This window comes from Alexandromys fortis, unplaced genomic scaffold (assembly GCF_014885135.2).
Source record: "Alexandromys fortis isolate MF-2015 unplaced genomic scaffold, M_Fortis_MF-2015_v1.1 scaffold_88, whole genome shotgun sequence".
Classification (NCBI taxonomy): Eukaryota; Metazoa; Chordata; class Mammalia; order Rodentia; family Cricetidae; genus Alexandromys; species Alexandromys fortis.
In genome coordinates, this window is record NW_026067961.1 from 2,958,889 (window position 1) to 2,986,095 (window position 27,207).

At 51.4% G+C, this 27,207-nt stretch overlaps 1 protein-coding gene across 4 annotated transcripts in view; it reads right to left on the reverse strand.

Moving 5' to 3' along the window:
- Acot7 (acyl-CoA thioesterase 7) overlaps positions 1–27,207 on the reverse strand; it is a 106,402-nt gene that overhangs the window by 45,071 nt on the left and 34,124 nt on the right. For all 4 annotated transcript variants that reach the window (XM_050153244.1, XM_050153241.1, XM_050153242.1 and 1 more), the window contains exons 2-4: positions 15,799–15,916; positions 8,521–8,677; positions 5,020–5,111 (exon numbers count right to left, since the gene is read on the reverse strand). In XM_050153244.1, the coding sequence (XP_050009201.1) occupies positions 5,020–5,111; positions 8,521–8,677; positions 15,799–15,912 (363 nt within the window). In that variant the 5' untranslated portion in view covers positions 15,913–15,916. The remainder of the gene's footprint in view (positions 1–5,019; positions 5,112–8,520; positions 8,678–15,798; positions 15,917–27,207) is intronic.

Genomic DNA, 27,207 nt, shown 5'->3' on the forward strand with positions numbered 1-27,207 from the left:
GGTGTTTTTGATTTTAGCCATTCTGACAGGTGTAAGATGGTATCTTAAAGTTGTCTTGATTTGCATTTCCCTGATCGCTAAGGAAGTTGAGCATGACCTTAGGTGTCTTTTGGCCATTTGAACTTCTTCTGTTGAGAGATCTCTGTTCAGCTCAGTGCTCCATTTTATAATTGGGTTGATTAGCCTTTTACAGTCTAGTTTCTTGAGTTCTTTATATATTTTGGAGATCAGACCTTTGTCAGTTGCGGGGTTGGTGAAGATCTTCTCCCAGTCAGTGGGTTTCCTTTCTGTCTTAGCGACAGTGTCCTTTGCTTTACAGAAGCTTCTCAGTCTCATGAGGTCCCATTTATTCAATGCGGCCCCCACTGACTTCTTTAATAATCACAGGGAAAGCTGCAGTCTGCCAGGCTCAACAAGCCATACTCTAAAGTGACACAGTGACCACAGTCACACCTGGTAACCAACCTGGGCGCAGGTGTGCATGCATGCGTGTGTACTACACACAGCAACAGACAGCTGCACACTTTCTTGAATGACTGTCACTCTCTGTGAAAGGTTGGTAGAAGGATGCTCATAGCATCTGAAGCCTAAATTCAAGCTCCAGGTACCTGTACCTCCTAGAACAAGAAAGGGAGTCATGATTTCCAGGGTCACGACAGATCTCTTATGGGCCCTGCCAGGGAATACAGGGACCTATATTCCCAGGAAATTGGTTGGTATCTGTGGGAAGACTTCAGATCATTCCAGCAGCTGCTGCAGCTGGGGGCTGGTGTACTTCCTTCCTCGGCCCCCTTGGCCTCAGCTTGGTGGCCCAGTTTCAACACACTCCTCTACGAAGCCCAACTAGTATTTATGTGTCATCAACCCCGACACATGAAACAAACAAAAAGGCTGCAGGCCTCCTTCCGCACATGGAGGGCACTCGTGCCTGCACAAGGAGCATGGGGTAAGAGCGCAGAGAGCCAGAGCCGGTCCCTGTGGTGAGGACTTTCTGGATCACCCGTGCAACTGGCTAGAGCCTGAGTGGCTCCAGCCTTTAGGGCCTGATGTTTGAAAAGTAGTCACGTGCTCAGTCTAGGGATGTCCGGAGGCCACAGCACAGAGCCTTGCAGCCACACAGGACAAGAGCATCAAGGACTGCAAGGGATGCTCCTGTGGGACCTTGCTGAGACAAGGGGAGAGTGTACATGCACTCTAGAGTGGCTATTACCATGCATTTGATTGCCACTAGGCCTGAGCCCCAAGGCAGCAGCCAAACCAAGAAGCAGGAAGAGCAGCAGCGCTCAGGAGGGGTGGGAGGGAGCGTGAGAGGGAGGGTGGGCGCTGGCCCAAGAAGCACACCCAGGGTCAAACAGGGTTCATCAAGAAAGAACCATGAACCTCAGAACAGGGGCATTTCTGGAAATGGACTTTGCAAATGCAGTTGGAGTGGGGTAGCCCTAAGTCCTACAGCCAGTGTCTAAGACCATACAAAGACACGTCCAAAGGGAAGGTGAGGCGGACAATGAGGCCATAGGCTTGCACCACAAGGAGCTACAACAGGACATGGGAACTTCCCCTTGAGCTCCACAGGGCATGCGGCCCTGGCCACAAAGGATTTGGGGCTTGACAATCAGAACTGTGAACAAATAATCTTCTATAGTTTTCAATTTTTATTTTATTTTACTTTTGAGACAGGGTCTCTCTCTCTATGTAGCCCCGGTTGTCCCAGGACTCTTTGTGGATCAGGTTGGCCTTGAACTCACAGAGATTCACCTGCCTCTGCTTCCCAAGTGCTAGGATTAAAAGTGTGTGTGTGTCATTATTTCTGGCCTTCTTTAGTTTAATTTTTACTTTTTATTTTTCTTGGGGGTGGTTTAGAAACAGGTTTTCTCTGTGTAGCCCTGGCTGTCCTGGAACTTACTCTGTAGACCAGCTGACCTTGAACTCAGAGATCTGCCCGCCCCTACCTCTGCCTCCCTAGTATTGGGACTAAAGACATATGCCACCACTGGCCAGCTCTTCTTTAGTTTTTAAACCACCCAGAGCCATAACACTTTGTCACAGCCATCTCAGGACAGTAACATAGGCAGAACTGTGGACCACCGGCCTCTGCTTTGCTCACAGGAAGAGACCTGCTGAGCACAACTGCTGACCAGAACCAGCACAGCTAGGTTAAGCTGCCCTTTCTCAGAAGCAGGAGTTCTCTGTCACCAGAGGGTTCTTTTAAAACACCTAGTCTTGGGGCTGGAGATATGGATGGCTCAGTGGTTAAGAACAGTGGCTGTTCTTCCAGAGGTCCTGAGTTCATTTCTCAGCACCCACATGGCAGCTAGCAACTAGTAATTCTAGTTCCAGGGGACCTGACACCCTTATACAGGCAAACAGACAGGCAAAAGACCAATGTACATAAAACAAAAACGTAAGGGGGCTGGAGAGATGGCTCAGAGGTTAAGAGCATTGCCTGCTCTTCCAAAGGTCCTGAGTTCAATTCCCAGCAACCACATGGTGGCTCACAACCATCTGTAATGGGGCCTGGTGCCCTCTTCTGACCTGCAGGCATACATGGAAGGAATGCTGTATACATAATAAATAAATAAATATTTAAAAAAAAACTTAAAAATACCTAGACTATCAAACTGTGGTAGGCACGCCTGAGATCCTGACACTCAGGAAGTTGAGGCAGGAAGGCAAGGTTAAGGTCAGTCTGAATGGCATGGAAAGCTGTAAGTTAACAACATGGGCTATAGAATAAATAAATCCTAAAAGTGTATGTAGTAGCACCCATAATCACAGCACTTGGAGAGGTATAGGCAGGATGATCAGGAGTTCAGGTCACCCTGGGACACAACAAGTTCTAGAGGTCAGCCTGTCTTAAGCCTTCCCATCCAAACCACCCTAGCTAACTAAACAGCAATAACAACAACAACAACAACAACAGAGTAGCTAGGTGTAGTGGGGCATACCAGTACTGCTAACACACTGGGGGGTGGGAGTGGCACTGAGACAGGAGGATGAGGACGCTGAGTTCAAAGTCAGCCTAGGCTACAGAACAGGGGGAAGGGTATGCCAAATCACAGATGTTATCAAGCACACCTTGACCTGCACCCTAGCCCAGCTGGGCACTGAGCAGTGATGGGGGAATGATGAGGAATAAGTCTCCATGGACCCCAGTGACCCAGAGCCAGTAGGAAGAGAAGAGATGAGAGAACTGTCTCACCCACGGGAAGGCCCCTGTCCCTACTCAGCCCATTGAGGAAGAGAAGACGCCCAAAAGGAACAAGGGCTGTGGGTGCCAGCGCTGTCCGTTTCTGGTGGGTCTGCAAGCAGAGGGCAGGCCCATCCTAACCCTCCCACGCCCAGTTCATCACATTCTACACAAACCCTCACCACGGCTGAAAGGCCCTAGGTGTCAACACACAGGAAGGGAAACAACTCCAAATAGAAGTCCCAGAAACTGAGCAGATACACTAGGCCCCTCTCTACCAGAGAAGCAGTAAGTGCATCACCCTCAGAAGAGCTGAGCCAAGCTGCAAAGAAGACTCAGACAGCTGAGCTGCAAAGATGACCCTGAGAGGGCTGGAGAGATGGCTCAGTGGTTAAGAGCACTGTCTGCTCTTCCAGAGGTCCTGAGTTCAATTCTCAGCAACCACATGGTGGCTCACAACCATCTGTAATGAGATCTGGTGCCCACCTCTGGCATGTGGGTATACATGTGTGGGTATACATTGAGGCAGAAAGTTGTATACATAATAAATAAGTAAATCTTTTAAAAAAAAAAAAAAAAAGGCAACGCTGAGAGAAGCAGAAACCAGCCGGGCTGCTTGGGAGGGTTTAGACCAGCCCCGTCACTTGGAAAGGACACTCTCCAGCCTGCTGAGAGTTGTGAGCCTGAAGGCTGTGCAGTGTGCTCCAGAAGGTTCCTAACTTTGTGGGCTGTCACACATATTGGGATGCATTTTGGTGATGCAGCTGTCTTTGAGTCATTCCTGTTCCTCTAAGTAATCCCAATACAACTCATTGGTTTACTACATTGGCCGGGATAAGTAGACCTGTGTGTTGTACCTCCCCAACAAAAGTTGTTTTTTTTTTTCTCTTGTTTTGGTTTTTCAAGACAGGGTTTCTCTGTGTAGCAGCCCTAGCTGTCCTGGAACTAGCTCTGTAGACCAGGCTGGCCTCGCACTCACAGAGATCCATCTGCCTCTGCCTCCTGAGTACTGTCATTAAAGGCGTGCGCCACCACTGCTCATCTCCCAGCAAAAGTTTTGTCACACGACACTGCCCTAGACTGCCTGCCTATAGTGGGACCCTCCAGAGACAAACACGGGCTCTTCTCATCCTACTAAGTTATGTGCGTATGTGCACATACGTATGCACACACGCAATGAGAGACACTCAAAAGAGAAGGAAGAGCTCTCTCTCCCTGTTTTCTCTCCTGGTGTACACACGGCTTTGCCTCCTCTCTTTTCTCCTTTTCTCTCTCCTTCTCTCTCTATTCCTCTTTTTTTGTAATAAATATGTTACCTTTATGCCAAAGAGAGAGAGAGAGAGAGAGAGAGAGAGAGAGAGAGAGAGAGAGAGAAAGAAGATGCCAGAAGAGGCAGCAGAGGGGAAATCAAGGCTCACATAAGACCAAGTCCTCCCATGGGTGCCTCAGAGGCTGACATGATTCGGGGAGTGGCTTGCTTGGCCCAGTCAGCCTGCTCTTAGCAGACCCAGCACTAATCAGAGAGTGCTGTCGTTAGCTTTCCTTCCCCTGAGCAAGTGTGACACAGAGAGGCGCCCTACCCTGGGATGTGGGCCACTGACAGGCGCATTCCAGGAGTCACAGGCACTACAAGACCAGCACCTCCTCAGGGCATAAGCTCAATGTTTCTTCACCCATTCAGAGAGGTTCCTGCCAGGTCCCCAAGGAGCCCTAGTGCTACAGTCTACCCCATGATCCTCTGGGATGCTCCTATGGCTAAATGGGCCTCCCACAGCTCCAAGGGGCCCAGCATCTACAGTTGCCCCAAGAGACACGTGAAAGGGTCACCTTACCACAATAGGAGGCACCTCGAGGACCTTGTCCACATTCTTCAGTGACAGGGGCACATACCACAAGGTGGCCTTATTGGTCATCTTTTTGGTACCTTAAGAGAAGAAAATCACATGAGTGATGCTTCAGTTTGGCTACACCAGGCAGGTGCTGCCTTCAGACCTGAGCAGTCAGAGCTGCAATGCTGCCTCTGGCTCCAAATCCCAAGGTCCTGTCCAGCCACCTGGCTTGAGGGCACTGCCATTGTGGACATATTGGACCAGAGTCCCATGAGGTCCCAGGAGTTGCATCTGTGGAAGTTTTCCCCTTACAGAGGCGGGCTGCGACTCAGGCACTAAGCGAAGTCAGCCCCAGAGCTGGTTTCATAGAAACAGGGTGCGGCTATAAACCTGCAGCAGAGGAAGCCCTGTCATATACAGGAGGCTGAGGAGGACAGGCCAAGCTGCTAGCTCACCCAAGTCCCCACCAGCAGACATTGCTGTTGCCTGTGAACACCTGACATCCTCAGTCTAGACTAGTACAGACCTTTCAGAAGAGTCTGTTCACCTGTCCAGATGCTACAAGAATTCTCACCAGCAGAAAAAGAGAGAGAGAGAGAGAGAGAGAGAGAGAGAGAGAGAGAGAGAGAGAGAGAGAGAGAGAGAGAAACAGAGACAGAGAGAGACAGAGCGAAAAGAAAAGGCAGGCAGCCTAAAGGGTGTACACAATCAAACCTCGTGGCATGTTGAGAGACTGCAGAACCGAGTAGGTCCTGAGGTGGCAGAAACAAGCAAGGCCAACCACTGCCCAAAGCACAGAGGCCTGGGTCAGTTCCTCAGGCCCAGTGCTGACAGGTCAGTTGCTTCTCCCCATCCTCTCCCCCACATAGTCCAAGAGGGGTGATGGGCTCAGACTCACTTGGGACATTGAGTCCAGACACAGAGCAGAATGAAGCTTCCAAAGCAGGAAAGCCCATCTGGACTCAGAGCCACAGCTCATGGTCTTTGGGTATCAAAGGAATCCATAGTCCACTGGCCCATGGCCCTGCTTATCGTAAGAAGCTGAAAGCCCAGAGAGGTCAAGAGCTTTCACAAAGGTAAAAGGGCAGCTTGGTGACATCCTAAGCACATACCAAGGCTCTCCAGTTCCAGTCACTTTCAGAAAGCATGGGAATGTGCCTTTAAGAAGTGACTTTGACAACATAGAAGGCTCCTGGGAGTGCGGGGACAGCAAGAGACAGGAGACAAGGGAGGCAGGAACAGCAATGGTGGGCTCTCCACCCTGGAGAAGAGTGCCTCCAGCTACCTCTAGAGTACCTTCCCTAGGAACCCTGGGTTTCCCTAAGGTTACACCAAACAGCCCCAGGCTCCCAGTCAAGCACTGCCTGTGTGTGTGTGTGTGTGTGTGTGTGTGTGTGTTGGGGGGGGTATTAAAAGACAGGCCCACAAGGGCCCTCCTGTTCCATAATGACAGGTCTCACAGCCCCACCCAGACACATGGCATCCCTAGAACAAGGCTGTGGGCTCCCATGCCTGGGAACCATAGGCAGACACGATAGAAAAATATTTTCCCCACGCTTTGACTGAATGAAACTGACAACCTGCTTTTGGGAATAAAGATTTCCTGTTGGACTCAGTGCCAGCATGAAGAGTTGGTTTCCATGGAAACCCAAGTGGCCCACTAAACCGAAATGAACAGCACTGAGCAAAATGAGGCAAACACACTAATTGTGTAATCCCCACCCTCCAGTGAAACCATGTCAAGACTGTTGTGCTACAAATGCCTCCCAGCTCTGTGCTGTTTGTCAGAGCCATGATGTCCCATTAGCCTAACTCTGCTCTAGCAGAGATGAGCGCACAGCTTCTCAGGGGCGGAGATGTAAGAGTAGTGAGCCAGGCCCCAGAAAGGGTTTCTCTGTGTAGCCATGGCTGTCCTAGAACTTGTGCTATAGTCTAGTCTAGGCTGTATTTTTTTGACAGGATATATTTTCATTTTTCTGTACTGTTTGACCTCAAATTCACAGAGCTCTGACTGCCTCTGACTGGGATTAAAGGTGTGTGCCGCTGCCACACCTTGTAAGACTCCAGTACGATGGGCCCCACATAGTTTCTGAAGCTGAAGGCTCCCACAGCAAAAAGATCTATTGGCTGGTTACAAACAAGCATGAAGACCAGGGTGTTCCAAAGAGCCTCTCTCCTGCTCAGGGGTGACCAGCCACCTTAGCTAGGCCCAGCAGAGTAAGACCCACAGAACAGATTGCGGCAACTCCTCTCTGCCCCGGGCCTGCCTTCCCGTGTCACAGAGGCCCCTTCCTGTGTCACAGCCTGAGACCAGCATCCAAAGAACACTCTAATGCCAAAGGGCCCATAGACTGAGGAGCAAGAGCGCAGTCTCACAGTCTTCCAGTACATAATGGCTGAGGTGACCCAGCTCATTCTGATCCATCCCTGCTGAGGTCATCAGAATGTTCCAGATGGACAACTGTGTTCTTAGCCCTTCCAAGACAGCCTGAGCCCCTTAATCAGCCCTCAGCCATCACTCCATGGGGTTACCACTGCAGAGAGCCTGGAGAAGGAGAAAAGGAATAAACCACCCGGGCCTCTAAGGCTCACGGGACCACAGGGTGGTGGTAAGCAGACAGACTGGGATGAAGGGCCTGTCTTCCCAGTCAACAGCCAGGTTATAAAAGAAACATAAGTACTTCATGAGAAGGAGCTCTGCTCCCCTGTGGTGCCAGTAGGGAAAAGGAAAAGGGTTTCCATGGTTACCACAGCTACAGAAAAGGTTTAGATGAACCAAGGCTAAGGTTGACCCAACAGCTTCTATAAAAGCCTGGTTTCAAATGGGCCGGGACAGATTTTCCTAGCAACCTCAGCACAGCCATACAAGCCATGATCCAGAAGAGCAGGAGATGGTGGCCACGGACTAGCTGGTCTCAAGAAGGAGGGGAAGGAGGCTGGGAATCCAGTTCTCGCTGGAGGGGCTTAAGTGGACTTCATCTGAAAACTGCAAAAAAATGGATAGAGAAAATCTGCCCACAGGGTCCATGAGGACCAAAGGAGTCAGACAGAGACGTAGCCAGCCCATGGGCATGGCCAACCCTCCAAGTCGGAGCAAGCTGTGTGTCAGTCGGCTTCAGCTGTCAACTTGACACAAACCGAGAGTCACCTAAAGAACTACCCAGATCAGACTGGCCTGTGACCATGTCTGGAAGCCATTTTCTTAACTGCTAAATGATGTAGGGGCTGTAGTAGGCTGTGTAAGAAAGGTAGGTGAGCAAGCCAGAGTTAGGGGCAGGCAAACAGCGTTCCGTTCCTCCACCATCTCTGCTTCAGTTTCTCCCTCCAGGCTCTTACCTTAAATTCCTGATTCGATTTCCCCCAAGTGATGGCTGTGGTTTCTCAGTTCAAACAAAGCCTTTCTTCCCAGTGAGATTTCGGCTCAGATTTGATCACAGCGACAGAAAGCAAAGCAGAGCACTGACTCTGAGCCACGTGGGCTGGTGAGAAACACCCGGGACTCACCTGTGAGGATGTTCTCGGACATCACGTGGACCTGGACCTCCACAGAATGCTTGGAAGTGTAAGTGAGCTCCGCACTGACATGAGCCACCTCGCCGATGCACATGGGTGACAGGAAGTCAGTGCGCTCCACCCGGGCCAGGGCAGCCACACAACGCTCCTGTAGAGACCAGAGAAGGTCATTAGTCCAGGCCAGCAAGTCCCTACCACAGAAACCATCTGTTCTGTTCCTCACTGTGAAATAATGTGGCTGATTGATGGCCTAAGTGTGGAGCAGCAGCAGCGAGTACCTCAGAGCTGCCACTGACTGAAACTGGCCATACCCTCACCAGGGCCGTTTCTTCTTATTTGTCTACAACAACACATACTGCTTCATACGGAATAGCAAGAAGCACACAGAGTGGAGGGGGCAGCATCAATCCCTTCCTAAGAGAAGCCGTTACCATCTGGGTCTTTCTGAGCGCTATCCTCAGGACAGGGCTCAGCTGCCTTGTCTCTTCCTCTGCTTTAGTCTTAGGTAGCTGTGCACCTTCTAAATACTTCACGTTCTGATCTCACTCACTAGGGGAAAAGAACCTGCCTGTTGTCACTATGTTATCCAAGTACAAAATGTGGATCCAAGAAAGACCAGCTCACAGGGTGCATGGGTCACAGGAAAGGTCACCTAGGGAAGTGGTATCCCTGGGGTACTAGACACTAATAAACACTCTCTCTCTCTCTCTCTCTCTCTCTCTCTCTCTCTCTCTCTCTCTCTCTCACACACACACACACACACACACACAGACACACACACTCACCCTTCCAACCTTTAAACAGATAACCCAGTCTTATGATTAAAAATTATTAAAAGAGCATCTGGCACCAGGTGTGCCTCCAGTCACCTTGTCCCCGAGTAACCTGGGAGCCCTGGATACACAGCCTCAACCCCATGGTAAAGCCCAGATGGTAGATGCAAGCATGGAGACTGACCGCCCTTCACTCCAAAAAACCATCTCTCACAGTCTACAGGGCAGGTACTAGTCTAGTTCAGTCGGTCCTACAGGCTCTTTCTTAGTCTGTTAGAGCTGCTGAAACAGAAATAAACTAGGTGGGCTATAAACAAGAGCAATTCATCTCTCCATTTCTCAGTATATAAGTCCAAAATAAAGACACAGGTGTACTCAAGTCTGTTAAAGCCCTTCCTCGGGTTCATGAATGAAAGACCAAGAGGACATGATTGTCCCTTAACATAAGGCCATTGAGGAGGGCCTGCTGGCACACACCTGCAATTCCAGGACTATGTAAAATAGGGGGACTTGGCATGAAGGGGTAGGCTGCAAGAGAAGCCTGGGCTACATTGTGAATTTAGAGTGCAAAACAAGACCTGGTCTCAAAAAGACTAAGTAAATAAATCAATGGGGCGCTGAGCCCTTCACACAGGCTGAAGACCCATCACCTGAAGAGCTCGCCCTTCCACAACCCTCCCCTTTCAGGACACACTGAGACCATAGCAGTACCGGAAGAACCTCCTCAGCCTGTTCCTAGGCTCCCACTGCACAGCTGCTTTCATGATCAAACAGAATAGGAACCCCATCTTTTGTTAGACACGTGCCAGCTTCAGCTGTGGCGTAAGCAATACTGTAGTGGACAACCTTGCCCATCCAACATCATCTGCACGTCAGGAGTCAGGGTTCTGATACACAATTACAAAAGCCTCTTCAGAAGGCTAGCAGTGACCCACATGGCCACAGGACTTCAGGGTGCCCTTACTCAACAGCCTATCTTCCATCCCTGCTAAGATAATGGCAAGATGGTCTGGAGCCTCGCAGTGGCACTGTGAGCCATCACTTCTCACAGGAGCACTCGGCACTTTGGGACCCTCCACTGACCAAGCACCTGGGCAGCCACTGGACTGACAAGGACATAAGCAGCCCTGGTATCAGTTCTCATCCAAGCCTCACAGTAGCCCTTGACAAGAGCCAAGATGGAAAGACAGCTGCCTCTGACTGCACAGCAGGCGGGCAACAGTTCCAGCCTTTGTTGTATCCCCCATGTGTGCATATGATTTATGCATATGCTTACACATGTGTGAAGGTGTGCACACATGGGAAGACCAGAGGAAGGCATCAGGAGTCCTCTATCAGCCTCCACTATAGGGAACGGAGGAGCCCCTGAAGGACTAAAGCCCGCAGAGAATATGTTGTGTTGACATGGGTACAGCCATGTTGAGGGCTCCAACTCCTCAGCCTTACAAGAGTGGCAAAGCCTGCTGAGGATCAGGAGGGATGGCAAAGCTTCCCTCCAGAGTCCAGGGTGAGAGTCATCAGTGCCCTCCCAGATGTCCGCTCCCCCACAGAGACCTCCCCTGTGCTGCACCTAGTGAGCTGGCGTGGGCAGGTGCCCTCCATCAGAGCGCACGTCCCCACCTGACCCTGTCTGCTCTTTCTTCATCCCCTGCTGCCCAGTCAGGGCTCGGTACCCAAGCCCAGGAGCAGCGCACCGTTTTCCATCTTCTGCCTCAAGACAGGAATTCTCACTGGACCTGGAACTTGCTGTTTGTTTTGTTTTGTTTTGTTTCTCCCAAGACAGGGTTTCTCTGTAGCTTTGGAGCCTGTCCTGGAACTCGTTCTGTAGAACAGGCTGGCCTTGAACTCACAGAGATCCATTTGCCTCTAGGATTAGAGGCCTGCGCCACCACTTTTTTTGAGTAAACAGGCAGCCAGCAAGCCTCAGCATTCCAACTCAGCACCCCTGCCAGCACTGGAATTAGAGGCATGTAGGGCCACCACGGCCAGTTTTAACTCGGAAGCTGGGGATCTAAACTCTGGTCCTCAAATTTGCACAGCAAGTGCTCCTTACCTGCTGAGCCAGTCTCCCACCCCCCCACCCCCCAGTACACAGACTGCTCTCCCATCCGCCTGAGAACTCACTTGCCCCTGGCAGATGAGGAAAGGAGTCAGGAGCATGCCTCGCTCCTAGAACCCACCTCTTTGGAAATGCGACCAAGACCTTGCTCAACGTTTTCCCAGGTAATTCGCACACAAACAGGCTGGAGACTGTGAGCTTCTGATCTTACAGACAACACAGAGGCAGATCTCACTCAGCAAGGCAACCAAGCCTGGGCAGAAAACGGAAAGTTCTAGAGGGGTGTATGTTTCCTGCCCTGAACTTTCTGATTTGGATCTGCAGGGCTTTGTGCCCCCCCCCNATCTCTCCGGGTTGTCTTTAAAACCTTTGGACCTTTAGGTTTAATCAGGATGGGTCCCCCCCCCCCCCCCCCCCCCGCTACATTGCCTATTTATGCAAAATAAAAAGATCAAGGAGTTAGTTTTCCCTCAAGTTCATTCTCATGACTACGGCACCACCCACTGGCAGAAGCTGGAAAGGCAAGGGCTAGGCGGAGCCAGGAGAGGGCAGGCGTGACTCTGAGCTTTGATGAAGAGTAGCGCAGACCCAGCACAGACAGAACAGGAGACAAACTCGTGCACATGTCCAGGTCGGGAGGCGGGAACCTCGAAGCTCAACCGCTCCGCTGCTTACCTAGAGTACTAAGGTCACTTCTCCCCTGAATCATGGAGGCCACCTCCAGTGGGACAGGTCAGAGCCCTGCCCTGGGGCCCAGGTGATAAAGAAGGAAATGAGATGGCACAGTTAGATGCTCAGAAGTCCCGGTGGGATGACGCACACAGACAAGGTCAGATGAGGGGACACTGGACTGAAACCCAGGTGACAAGCTGGGAGAAAGGCCAGGAGGGGCAGACCAGAGCAGCAATGACAGTCATCCTGAGGCAGGCCCAGCACCACAAGTGAAGTCAGGAGAGCTGCAGTCAAAGGCAGACCAGGGGCCCCTGGGGCGGGAGGCTAGCCTCAGCAAGGACAGTCTCCTCAGTGAGGCAGGAGGACAACACTGACCTCCCACTGTGCTGTCCCCAGGACAGACCTCAGGAGTCTTCTGATTTGCTTCTGGCCCAAAGAAAGCAGAGACCAGCCTGTACCCCCTGCTCCCTCTCTGTTTCCTGTAGCTCTGTCCACAGAGAGAAGGAAACCCTGCAGGCATCTACTGAAGAGCAGCTCAGACCGGAGGAGAGCACAACAAAAGCCCAGGCAGGAGCACACCAGGGCAGACAAGGAGAAAGAGCCATAGGAAGTAAGCTCCAGAGTAGGGGGCGCAGGAGGGTCTGGGTGTGGACTGGGCTTGAACTCCAGGACTAGCGCCTGCTGCCCTACTGTGTGGTGTGCTCCAGTCACATCTAAAGAGACGGGCTACTATTCTGGGTACAGACACCACGGGAGGTGGGCAATGACCAGAAAGACACTCTGTCCCAACAATCCCAGGCAGGAGGTAGTACTGCCAATCACGGTGCCCAGACTAGGAGTCACCTATGACTGGTGTCTAAGGCATAAGACAACAATATCCAAACAGAGCTCCCAGATTTGGATCCCGAGGAAGCAGGGACTCAAGCTCCATGGACCAGACTTGCCACCTGCCTCCCATACCTCTCTATGGCTGGCTCAGCCCCTCAGAGACAGCAGCAGTGACAATGTCACCACATCTCTAGGGTAAGATAAGGTCACACGAGCTAAAGCACATCTTCTGGGATGGCGATAGCTACTCCACATTTTTAATTTTTTTTTTTTTAAACAGGGCCTTGGCTACCCTGGAACTCACTAAGTAGACCAGACTGGCCTTGAACTCACAGAGACCCACCTGAGTGCTGGTCATAAAGACATATTCCACCATGACCAGCCTGAGTGTTACAATTTTTATTGGCATCATTGCCCACTTGTCCTCCCAAGTCATCCTCTTCCTTCATCCCCAAGCTCAAGCAGCTTCCTCTTCCCAAGTCCATTCTCTCGTCAAGCTCTCCTGAAGTGCGTGCACACTGCTTTTTCTCTTGAAGCTTCTCTACAGAAAGGGTGGCCTCTGAGACTGTCACCTCCTTCCTACAGCCACCAGAGGGCACCCAGACGCACCAAGCTCTAAGGGCAGCACCTTCCAACAGAAGGGAGCCAGCTTCACGAGGCAGTCCCCAGTCCACCACCCGCCAAGGCCCGCACAGCCACCCCAAATGTCTGGCAAGGTTCGTTCTACACACACAAGCTGTGACACGGGTGGCTCCCTGACCAGACTGAATGCTGTGCTCTGGTCTAAATTCATCGTGTAAACTCCACCCACCAAAGGGACAGAACCAGAAGTGGAGCTTTGGGCAGTGCTTGGGATGATGGGGCCAGGGGCACATCCTTTAAATAAGGTAAGTGCTCTTTGGACAACCAGAGGTCCCACATGAACCCAACCATAAGACGGCACCAACAGTGATCTAGGGAGCAGGCCCTCCCCAGACAATTCGCGGGTGAGAGATCAGCTTCTGCTGCTGGGTTTCTGGAGCCTAACAGAGAGATTCATCAGGATACCATAATAAAGAAAATATAAGCAAGCAACCCAGAGGCATTCTGTGAGAAACTGCTCACACTGCAGTGGCCTGCCAAGGATGCAACGGCATGATACCAAAAAACTAAGAAACAGCCTCACTCCAGGATCACCCTGGTTCGAAAGTCTGGTGCAGCCTTGAAAATCTGTTAACCATTACCTAAGCCTTCAGCTGCCTCCATGTGGGTGGCTGCTGGCTAGCCAGGATGGCAGGTGCCAGGATGGTAGGTATCAGGATGGCAGGTGCCAGGATGGTAGGCACTCCAGATTATGAGCTCTCAATAAAGCTGCCCTTCCCAGTCACACAGCACCCACAGCATGCACTTCAAGAGTGAATTCCAGAACAGCCAAGGCTACACAGAGAAATCCTGTCCTGGGGGAGGGGGTGGGGATTACAAAAGTAATAACTGAGCAGAACTAGGACTATCACTCACTTGCCTAAGCATGCACAAGACCAGGATATTGGGGCTGGAGAGATAGATTGTTGGGTGCATGTTCTGATCTTATACAAGACCAGAATTCTGTTCCCAGCAGCTGGGCAGCTCACAACTGCCTATGACTCCAGCTCCAGGGCACCTGACACTCTCTTCTGGCTTCCATGGCACCTGCACTCATGCATACATACACACATACACATATTTTTCTTATTTAAAAATCTTAAAAACTGCCTCAGAGCAGATCTGGTGAGCAAAGAGTGAACAACAGAAGAATTATCAAAAGGTTCCACAGGCTTACACAGCCAGGACATTCCTGCTTAAACAGCACCAATAGATTTATTTGTTCAATGCCAAGTGTGAAAGGACAATGTGAGAACAATAAACAAGGAGCAGCACAGGCCTCTGGGCCTTGCTATGGCAGGCTGCACTGCCAGGCCAGTCTGTCCCTTGGGCCAACTTTGCCAGGTCAAAATACACAGGGCCTCTCTGGGGTTCCCTGTCCTGAATAAACCCTGTGTTCACATCAGCCCAAAGAGGGGTCTTTAAGTGAGGTGGGGTCTTCCTCCTCTCTGCCCAGCAGGGTACTAGCTGAGACCCACAGCTCACAGAGGCAATGCACTGCAGACCCCCTGCAGGCCCACATCTGTACCTACCACAACAGGCAGCTGCTGTCAAGGGAGATGCTCTCTCCCTGGTTAGCCTTCAGAAAAAATGTCAGGTCCTTCCGGCTTTCATCTCATGACAACTTACAGAGACCCTAAGGTTCTAAACCCAGAGAGACTGTCCTACACAGGCCCCAAAATAAGTGCAGAGTCACCTCCCACTGAACAGCTCCTAAGCAGGTAAAACACTGGCCCCAGCAATATGCAGGGCCACTTCCCACTGCACAGCTCCTGAACAGGTCAAACACTGGCCTGGCAATATGCAGGGCCAGCAATGCTCAGACCATAGCTGAAGCCCAGAAAGCCAAAGCATTTGCCCACAACACCAGAGTTCAGTCAGGGACACAGATGGGACTCGGGCAGCACCCACACTTCAGCTCTTAAATAAATGGTAGATCCCACACAGGCATACAATATTTCTGACCACAACCAAGGAGCTAGCAAGGCTCAAGACAAGACCACGTGCAAGCCATAGCTCCTACAGGACCCAGCATGGAGGTGGTAAGCAGACCCTTCAGCCGCCCCGCAGCTTTGTCCCTGCTGATGTCCCACCCTCCACACTGGGCCAAGGCCAAACCTTATTCCCTGGGACCCAAGCAGGGTTGATTGTGCCAGAACCTCCAGACATCCGGACCTAGTAGGCAAGGCAATAAATATGCCGCAGATCTGGCCTCCCCGTGAACTGCTGCCCAGACCCCCACACTGCTATGGTGCTGTGGAGTCCAGAGTCTCATGGGTAATTCTAGCACATATGAACAGGGGCCCGGGCACTTACCCCATTCTGGCTGTTACAGTGCCGGGTGCTGATAATGGCCCCTGCCTCCTCAATCATCTTCAGGATAGTCCCTCCATGAACATTGCCAGCCACGTTGGCATCATCTGGCCGCATGATCCTACAGCAGGTAAGAGAAATGAGATAAGCCTCTTCAAGAGAACACTACTATAACATTCACCCCTGGAGAGAAAAGCAAGTGTACCCACAGGAAGGACAAGAACTTCCCACACATCTTGGCTCTCCCTCAATACAGCGTGTCCACCAAGGCAAATCTGACAGGCACGGAGGGGGCTTCATAGTCCTCTTTATAGGGGACAGAAGGCAAGTAGAGGACCTTCTCTTCCTGAGGCCACAGGTGCCATAGGGAGACTCCTTTCCTGGTCTGAAAGGACTGACAAGACCACTAGAAAGAAGGTGGCTCAGCTGCACAAGTCCCTCAGAGAGCATGTGCCAGGTTCACCATGGGCCAGGTCTCTGATTACAGGTAAGATGAACAAGCACAAAGACAGGCTAGGTGCCAACCCAGGAACAAACCCCAGAGCAGAACTTATCAGGAGGCCCAGAGGACAGGGTAGTTGGAGCTGTTCTAAAAACTAGGCACAGGCCACAGCTTCAAGACCTCTGGACTAAATACTCACAGGTCCACTGGTTGCCTGTCCTCAAGGGATGCAATGTGGTACTAAGGACCCAAGGCTGGGAGCTAGGATCTCTCAGGGTCAGGGAGAATAGAAACACTAGCTCATTCTTCCAGAAAAGAGATGTTGCACTTCCTGTCAGCACACAGCCACTCAGAGGCTGCACAAAAGCTCAGGGCTCTCAACAAGCCAGTTCGCTGCTATCACAAACCGCCCTGGTAGCACTAGCAGCATCCCAGACATCCACATCACTAATAGCATGTAATGGGAGCGTGCCTATGTGTCTAACGCTATCTGCGGCTCACTCCTGCTGAGTGAGGTCCCAGACTAGCAGGTTCAGGCCTAGAGCTGCCAAGCCTTCTTACAGCAGTAGCTGGCAGTCTGAGCAAGTCAGGACTCTGAGAGATCAGGCCTGGCCCCAGTTCTGAGCAGGCGGGACTCCAGGACAAGCTGCCAATCAATTACTTAACTGGATTAATCATTCCTTCACCTCTTCACCTGTAAAATGGACATGTCACAGTAGGGACGCCTCAACGATGGCTCAGGGAGACAAAGAGCCTGGGAACATGCCAGGGCCCTGCTGCCCAGCCAGGGGACTGTGCACGGCTGGCACCCAGCACATGCTAAGCAGTGCTGCTCCCTTCACCACATACTTAGCCAGCTGGGCTGAAAGCTTCAAGAAAGAGCCAGACGCAAATGGCAAACACTCGTGATGCCACCCACCTTCAAGGCCACCCCTTCACCAAGTCAAACGGTACATAGCGACCAAGCCTGCCTGATACCGGGCTGTGGAGCTGCAGAGTGGCTGCACGCTGTAACGGTAACGTGAGGTTTAACAATGCACAAGGAGTCCTGGACTATGAAGGCAGCTTCTAGAACCTTCACTTAAGTATTGTAAGAATTTGTGTTTTTCACAGGAGCTCCCAAAAAAATTTAGTGTCTAGGGTGCTCAGCCAAAACTGAGGCAGCTGTATCCCAGCCCTCTCCCCAAAGCTCGAGAAGCATCGTGGAAGAGACGGGGTAGAGACTTAAGAACCAGAGGTTGAGGAGGACTGGGACAAAGCGATGTCTTCCAAACATGAAGGGACTCACACCAGCTACAGGTGCCTGCCAGACCTGCACCACAAATCAACACTTCAGCCAAGGGGAGACCTGGGAAGGGGGTGACGATCCCCACCCTAGCAAGAGGAGGTAGTGGCGAATGGTGGCTGCTAGAGGACGGAGCCAGACCTATTACAAGTTCCCCTACAAATAACTGCACACATATAGCTGATCTAACGCTATTTGTGCGTGGATGTGTATATGCACACAATAATTAAAGGATTTATTTGTGCTTATGTGTCTGTATGAGTGTATGCTACATGTGTGCAGGGACCTCTGAAGGTCAGAAGTGGGTGTCAGATCCCCTAGAGTGATACTGTAGATGGCTGTGAGCCATGCAATGTAGGTGCTCAGAATTGAACTCAGGTCCTCTGGAAGAGCAGCAAATGCTCTCAACTGCTATGTCATTTCTCCAGCCCCTCAATAATAATTTTTAAAAAATAACGATGGGTACAAAGCCAGATATAGTGGCTCACACCTGTAATCCCAGCACTCATGAAGCTGAGGCAGGAAGATTAACATTACCTTAAGGCTAGCCTGGCAACATAGCAAGACCTTGTCTCAGAAAGAATAAGGAGTAACAGTGGGGACAATCTGAGCTGGAAGCACACTGGAGAGTGACCAGCTAGAAGCTCCAGCTGCCCCTGGAGAAGGGAGATGTCAACTGGGCTGGGACTGGGTTTCAATTTTACATCCCATCAGCCTAATAGTCTACTCGGCCATCTCCTCCGCACTCAGAAACTGGCCAGGCCCAGCCATTCCTGCAGCACCCTGCAGGTGTATTCTCAGGGTGCAGCCCACATCTGCCCCCAGGACTGCAGATGCCCATGCAGTCCATGCAGTCCAGGGGGCAGATATGAGGTAGGGAATGCTGCTCTAAAGCAAACGCAGGCATCAGAATAAGGGAGAAGGACCAAGGTCAGAGAGCCATTCTTTTCTGTAGTTTTTGGTTTCTGTTTGTTTTTCAAGATAGGGTTTCTCTGTGTAGCTCTTCACTCTGTTAACTAGGCTGGCCTTGAACTCAAGAGATATTCCTGCCTCTGCCTCCAGAGTGCTGGGATTAAAGGCGCATTCTACCACCCCAGGGGAAGTGGTAGCCATTCTTTTTTATGAATTATTTATTTTTATTTTATGTATATTGGTGTTTTGCTTGTGTCTGTCAGTGTGAGGTTGTCAGATCCTCTGAAACTGGAGTTACAGACAGTTGTGAGCTGCGGTGTGGGTGCTGGGAATTGAGCCCAGGTCCTCTGAAAGAGCAGTCAGCGCTCTTAACCGCTGAGCCATCTCTCCAGCCAAAGAGTCATTCTTAGCCACAGCCTCACAGCAGGCATTGTAGCCACACCTGTTCTGACAGTACCTGGCCCCAAACTCCTTGGGCTCTTTCCAAGGTAGAGCCCAGCCCAGAGCCCTGCGTGGAACCCATAACCTGGGTTGAACCTGGTTTATTTCTAGGACCAAGCCTCACCCAACAACTAGGAAAGTGGCTGCACTTGGAGCTAGACCTTTGCAGGTGTTAATTAACCCACACTGCTTGTAGCCAGACTTCGTGACAAAGACCTGGAGCAATCTAAAATCAGGGCAGATGGATTTCGGCCCTAGAGCCCGCAGCGGAGCAGCATGGGGATGAAGGGACAGCAGAGGCTCGCCTGTTACAGGGGTGAGATGTGCTCCTCCACAGGCCACGCTTTAGACACTTGCTTCCCAGCTGGGAGCACTAGCTGGGGAGATTCTGAGAGTGGGGTGCAGAGCCTAGGCAGAAGCAGGGGTAAGCCCGGTTCCTGCCTCACTCTCTGCTTCTTAAGCCACCATGATATGAACCTTTGCCTGCCCCCCCACTCCTTTGCTTTCCCCACCGCCATGGACTGAAGGAATCCAGGAGCCAGACCCAATCTTCCCTTGCTATATGTCAAGCTCTGTGGTCTGGAACGTGGCGAAAAGACGAGGTAGGGCGGACTCTTCCAAGTTACACAACCAGTGACCTACTGCTCCAGATGCCCCCCAACACGCACTCCTGCACGCGCACACGCACGCACACTCACTTTTATCCCAGTTCCAAATCCACCAATGAACTAACTCACTGATGAAGGCAGAGCCCTCAGGGACCCTGCCATTTCCCCAAAGCCCCACCTCTTGCATCAGGAGCCAGGCTTTCAGTGCATGAGTATTTTAGAGTTCACATCCAAAGCGGGCTCTAATGCCCTTACAGGAACAGGGAAATTCTGAGACACAGAAAAGCCACTGCAGAGAGAGTAAGAGACTAGCGTGCCTCGGCTACAGCCAGGAAACGCCGGAGATCCCTGGAAGCCAGCGGAAACCACGAGGCAGGAAAGACTCTGACTCCTGGATCTGACGTCTTCATTTCGGCTGCTCTAAGTCACTCCCATAGCAGGGCCACACCCCCACATCCATCCTATCCCCTTCAGACGCCTTTCCTTCTTCCACTGAGGCAACAGTGTGTGGCACTAGTGAGCCATTCAGAGGCCCCACACCCCATTTTGGCAACAGCTTGGGAAGGAGATGACCTCTGTCTCCTCCTCCCGCAGCCCACTGAGACTGTGGCCAGTATCTCTAAATCCGCCTTGGAAATGTCAGTGCTAAAATTAAACCACTGCTGTGTGGAAACCATGACAACTAGGGGAGGGGTGTGCCGGCTCCCTCCACTCAACAGAGAAAACCTAAAGGACTAAGACGTGGTCCCACCAAGCACCCAAAGACAAAGACAGGAAGGACCCTTGAGCCTATTGCAGGGGTGTGGGCAGGGCTGAGTCATACTAGCTCCAGCACAGACAGGTCAGAAGATCCCTGGGTCTCAGCAGGTGCCCAGAGAACAAGGAGAGGGTGTGAGTTCCCACGTGGGCACAGTCAGAAACAATACTACAAACCCCAGAAGTGGGCAGGGGTAGGAGAACCATCCACAACAAGAAAAGGTTCTAAGGGTGTTCTAGGCTCCACAGCAGAAGGGGAAAAAGCCAACAACCTCTCCCAGACGCCTAACCTCATACATGCTTGGGGCAGGGAAATGACCAAAGACTCCATGTGTGGCCCACAGACCAGCACCCACAACGTCAACAAGACAGTCTGACACAGGCAGGTGGGAAAGAAAGGGAGTGTTAAGTTGGGAGCACAGCCCCCATCTCCTTGCATCCATCCCAGCCACCAGGCCTGAGAGCGATATTGGTCTGGACTCCAAATCCCAGCATGCCAGGTCCTGACCCCTCCCTGGGAGGGTCAGGACCACTCCCACAGGGTATTTAAGTGAAATCCCAAAGGAGAAATGCGTGGTCTCTTTCCTCTCCTGCCAGTGGTTGTGTTCACAGCCTCCCAGTTCCCTCTCGGGGCCACCCATGAGTGGAGGAATCCCATTAAACCTGGATATTTCCTAAGTTGGTTTGTTGTGATTTGGCTTGATTGGGATTTTTGCATGGGTAGAGAGCTGGCATTAGGAAAAAATTCCTAACAGGGAGCAGGGTGAGGCTGGGACTAGAGACCAGCCACAACCCCAGAGGCTCCAAATGGGAAACATTCTGACCCCATCCAGAGCCAGGTCACCAGGGCTAGACTTCCTGAAGGGCTCTAGCAGGCCAGAGCATGGCCAGTGCAGGAACTAACATTTCAAACATGGCACCCACAGGTTTTGCATTTTGCCCTTCTGCCCTATTCCCTCTGCCTTGCTAAAAACCATTAGATTACATTCCTAAAGCTGACTATTTACTTGGCCACTTCCTCCACCTGAGGATGGCTACCAAGGTCCAGCTATCAAAGTGTTGAAGTCCAGTAATCAAAAGCCCCCTTGTGACGACCCTAATTAACATCCCAGTCAAAATTAACCAACTCATCCTAACACAGGGGCTCCCTTTTCCCTTCCTAAACCGCCAATTTCCTGTGGGTCACATCTGTCTCTGCTCTATCCAGAGGCAGTCCTTTGTTCCTCTGGGGCAAATATCTCTCCCCTTACCCCTTGTTTATTTTCCCTTCTCCCTCATTCTCTGTCTCCTGTCTTTGTCTCTTATTCCCTGACCTCTGTCCCTCTAGGGCAAGTCAATCTCCTTTGTGCTGAGAACTTGGTCCTTGGGTGTCTTGTGCTGACTTCCCATCCTCTCCCTATCTCAGCTTTGGGTGCCACGGAATGTCTAGGGTGAGTGTTAAGCTGGGAGCATAGCCCCCAGCCCTCAGACTTGAGAGTTGTATTGGTCTGGATTCCAAATCCCAGGATGCCAGGTCAGGGAGGGGGGTCAGGACCACTCCCACAGAGTATTTAAGTGAACTCCCAAAAGAGGATCATGTGGTCCCTTTTCCTTCCTCCTGGTTCCCCCTCGGGGCCACCCACCCAAGAGCGCAAGAATCCCATTAAACCTGGATATTTCTTAATTTGGCTTGTTTTGATTTGGCTTGATTGGAATTTTTGCGTTGGCAGAGAGCTCACATTAGGAAAAATTCCTAACAGTGAGTAGACACAGGACCAGGGTATTCCTGATGGCCTCCCTGGCTACACGAGGCCACCCAGGCTGCCTGGCACAGGAGCTACATCCAAGTGTTCCCCACATATTCAATCTAGCACTGGATAGAGCTGTGATGAACAGTACCTGCTGGGCTAGGAAACCATGAAACTAGAACTCCCCAGACTAGGACTCAGAAGGGGTCAAGAAAGCCCTCATGGAAGACACCTTTAGTCCAAGCATTCAGGAGGCAGAAGTAGGCAGATCTCTGTGAGTTCGAGACCAGCCTGATCTACATAGCGAGTCCAAGCCATTCAAAACTATAAAGTGAGACCCTGTCTCAAAAACAAAAACAGGATATGAAGGCAATTTGGCTGTGACATCTGTCACCCATCACCATGGCTTCTTCATTGCTTCACGTGCATCCGCCCCAAAGCTGTGCACTCAGTGCTCTCGACAGAAGAGGACGACCTTCCCTGTATATAGGAGGGCCTATCTTCAGTCAAGGGTATATGAGTAGCTACACTCCCTTGCTACAACCTCCAAACAAGCTCAAAGAAGAAGAAAAACGATGGTGCATACCTTTAATCCCACCTAGCATTTGGGAGACAGAGGCAGGTGGATCTCTATGAGTTTTGAGGCCAACCTGGTCTACAAAGTGAGTTCCAGGAAGGTTACACAGAAAAAACCTGTCTCGGAAAAACAAAATAAAATAACAAAAGGGGGGGGGGATAAGAAGAGGAGGAAGCAAGGATAATGGTAGTTAGAGCCACTCATCCTTAGAAGCAGTCAAGGTCTGCCTGGACCAGCCCCATCTCAACAAACCACTGACCAGACCAGTCTTCAGGGACTACGGTGCTGACTTCCTGAACTGCTTAATCTAAACAGGAAGAGGCTGTAGCAACCAAAGCCAGTTGTCATGGAAACTGTTTTACCGATCATTACAGAAGAAGCAACTCTGCAGCCCTTTCTGGCAACTACACCAGGGGAGCGGAAAGCAGAGGTGTCCCCACTGAGTAGTACTCAGGATGCCATCTGGAGGCTCTGCCCTCCCCAGCCCTGCTCAATCAAACAAGATGAGCTACAGCCGGAAGCTATTGCCAGCCATCTAGACTTGCCGAAAGGCTGATGGGAAAGGAGACTGCCTGATCTAAGCCTGCATCCCACTGAATCTCAGATCTGACTCTAGCAGCAGGGCCTAAAGGCAGCTGGAAGGGGACAGATGTCTAGCCCCAGCCCTCACATGATCATGGGAACTGTCTGGGCCTCACAGTCTGCTCCTACCACTTCTCAGACAGGACAGCTCTAGAGCTACCAGCTACCCCGAGGGTCCCCAGTGCCTCCCACCATGGCCAGTTCTTCTCATCACGCCCACTTCCCACCACTGGTTAGCAAAGTCAATAGCCACAGTGGCCAGGGACAAGTGCAGTGGCTGATCCCTGGGAGGGACCAGACCTCACACGACTCCCAAAGCACCTTCAGCAGCACTGCTCCCCATGAACCTGCAGGCAGAACTGAAATGGAAACTAAGCTACAGGCTAACAGGCTCATGCAAAGGACACAGCCAACTGTAGGCTACTCGGTGTCCTTCCAGAAAGAGCATCTTGACCTGGCCCAGGCCTTGCGTCTGTTGTCACAGGGATTGAGGCCAAAGAGCCCAGCAGACAAAAAGCAGCAGCCAGGCCTGCTCTAGCAGACAGCCCCACCAAAGGACCTGCTTCCAGCTTCCGCTCCTGACAGGCCCAGCCCTGGGGGACTTCCTAATTAGGTGACTATCTGATAAAAGCAACTAAGGCAAATTATTACAGGTACCTCTAAGAGCCAGCCTTCCTGAAGGAGGGCAGTAACCCTGTTCCCCTGATCACCACAAGAGCTAGGCCCCAAAGAGAGGGTATGCAGCCCTGCCCCTTGGACTCCCTGGCCCTCCCTCCCTGGTCTGACAGCCTAGGGCTAGTGCACACCTAGAAGCTGGGGACAGATGATCCTAAACAAGTTTCCCCCAACTACACCAAACTTCTCCCCAGAGGGAAGCCAGGGGCCACAGCCCTCAGAGCTCTAAGTCAGAGACCAACTCTGCGGAGCCCTCAGGGCCTTCCGCCACCCACACAGCCTGCCAGGGGCCCTCCCTGGGATGCAGAACCTGGGTCTTTGATTGCCCAGGGGCACTTTATCCTGAGGAGAAATGCCTTCATTTGCAGAGAGCACCATGGACAGGCCTGAGAGGTGCCAGACCTGACTGCAGCCTATCCAAGCAAAGCACCATGGTTGTGTCAGATGTGAGTAAGGACCAAGCGCATCTCTCCCATCTTTGCCCCATGCCTTGTACACTAGGCAAGATGGGGTTCCCTGAGCCAGGCAAAGATCTCCTGGCCAGGATAGGCATTCCTCACCCCCACTCCCTCTCCTGGACCAAGAGACAGAGGAGTATTGCTTCAGAAAGACCCAGGACCAGGCATCACGCCTGCAAGTAGCGGACACCACAAGGCTCCAGAGCCTTGTGGTTCTGGTCCGTTTCTTACCTTCAAGTCAGAAGAAAGCACCCCAAGGACACCGAAGCACCCTAGGACCCAGGGTTGGACACCACAGCTCTGACCACCCAGGTATCAAGGCAGGTCTCAACATACTTCTCCTACTTGGGGAACCCCAGTTCCTCCCAGGTCCTCCCAGGTCCTAACTCACTGTTTGACCTTCTCCCTGAGGCAGGCCTGGGTGACTCCCTTTCTGTGGACTTGAAGAGACAAGGCTCGCTGCAGTAGGAGCATGTTCTTCCGTCTCTGCTCCCTCTAGAAGCTGCAGCCAAAAGCAAGTAGGGGATCAGCCCTGGCACCCAGTGCTGTGCCCTTTGGACTTGCCCCCTCCCTCCAGGTAGGCATTGCTTCCTCCCTAAGCAACCCCCGCTTCTCCCATGCCTGGCCTCAGATATATCAAGCACACTACCCACCCCAAGCAGTAAGGCACCTATTAGGCCTCCAGAGTAATGGAAACTGAGCATGACAGAGGATGACAGCCCAGGGTTCAGCCACATGAATGAATAATTCCAAAAAAGAACAGTCAGAGCTAATGCTTCTGCCTACTAAGTTAACCAGAAGTCACCTATGTGACAAAACCAGACGTCTGGGAGCATTTACAGCGGTACCCCTCATACACCAAAAGAAGGAAACAACCCTCATGTCCATCACTCCTAAGTCCATAAATGGAGCATCATTTGACCATAAAGAGGATTGACGGGGAGATCGAGAGATGACTCAGAGGATCTGAGCTTGTATTATTCTCAGCATCCTCATAAAAGCCAGGCTCAATAGAATCCCAGAGCTGGGAGGTGCAGGCAGGAAGACCTCAAGGCATTTGCAGAACACGCCAGTCTAGCCAAATCAGGAAGTTCCAGTGGAGAGGTAGACCCTGTCCAACAAAACAAGAAGCCAGTGGAGAAAAATGGAGGGAAACACCTCACAGGGACTTGGGGCTCCACACACCTGCACAGACATGCACACACACATGCACACACACATGCACATACACCTGCACAGACACCTGCACAGACATGCACAGACACCTGCACACACACCTGCACAGACATGCACACACCACACATACACGAACAAGAATAAACAAATTAACATTTTCAAAAGGACTGAGGGGCCTACACAACAATGGTATCAGAAGCAGAGAGAGTGGTGGTCCAGCCTGTGCAGTCAGAGAGCTGAGGCAAGAAGGCTGTGACTGAGGCTGACAGCTACACTGTGAGTCTTTCTCTGAGAAGTAAAAGGCTGTGGACTCAGTACTAAACACTCATCCTGCACCCATGAGGCCCTGGGTTCTATCACCAAACCCACAAAGAATAGAGAGAAGAAGGCAGACGGTAGACTGACGGCTGCCAGGGCCTGGGCCATCGTGTAGAGCACAGGTACAGTTCTGTGGCTGATCAAAGTGCCCAGGAACACAGATTGGGCAATATCTGGGTTCACTAAACATCCAGGGACCGCATGTATAGCCTAAGGGGTAAACTTTGTGGTTTGCAAGTTTTATTTCAAGAAGTTATAAACAGCCAAACGGATATGGGAAATAACATGGACGTAGGCTGGCCGTGAGAGCAATGCTCTGGGAGGACCCTCCAAAAGCACCCTTGACCCAGACAGGCACGTCCAAGACTTGGCAGAAACACACAGCTGCCAGGCATGGTGGCATATGACTGTTATTCCAGCATTCAGGAGGCAGAGGCAGGCAGATCTCTGTGAATTCAAGGCCAGCCTCGTCTACACAGCAAGTTCCAAGCCAGTCAGGGCTACATAGAAGGGCCTGTCTCAAAAGAAAGACCCACTCCGCTAGCTGGTAATGCCACTCCTACACTAACAGACAAAGGAGAGCCAGCTGGGGGCCTAGGAACAGGCAACACCCACACCTCCCTTTGTGTTTGGTGTTTTTCAGGGAATATAGACCACCACCTTCTGCAGCTTTCAACAGCATGGAAAAGCATTCTTTCCAAAGAGAGCAGGTGACCTCGCCAAGCACCAAGCTCTAGAGTCACAGAGAAGTGGGTACAGAGCCAGCCAGGCACCTGAAACTCGAAAGAACAATAGGCCAGCTTACAGAGGGCCTCAGCAGACTTTCAGGACGTGACACATCCACATCCCCTAGACAGAGGGCATGTTCCTTCCCTCTACAGCCCAACCGTCAAGCCAGAGGAAGCCGGATCCAGACTTCAAAAAGATATCTCAAAAAAGTTGAATGTGAGTGTGTGTGTGTATGCACGCATGTGCGTGTGTGCATGCATACGTGCACTGCGTGTGTGCATGTGTATTGTGTGAGTGTGTGCATGTGTGTGTGTGAACTGTTTGTGGGAAGGAAGGAAGAGAACAGAAGGGTGGGGACAGAAAGATGATGGGTATGCAAATGTCAACAAAAGACAATGACACAAGTGTACTAAATGTCATATGGATGGGCTAGTGTTGGCTCAGAGATTAAGGCACTTATTGCTCTCCCAAAGGACCCAGGTTTGGTTCCCAGCATCCGCATGATGTCTTACAACTGTCTGGAACTCCAGTCCCAGGGGATCTGATTCCCTCTTCTCAACTCCACGGATACCAGACATGCACATGGTGCACAGACATATATATAAACCAAGAAGGAAAAGAACTAATAATAAAACCTGTTATTCATTATCCTAACTATAAATAAATAAAATGATCTCTTTAGAGTCTGTGCTTCAGGCTTCCTGCCCACAGTGGCATAACTCTTTT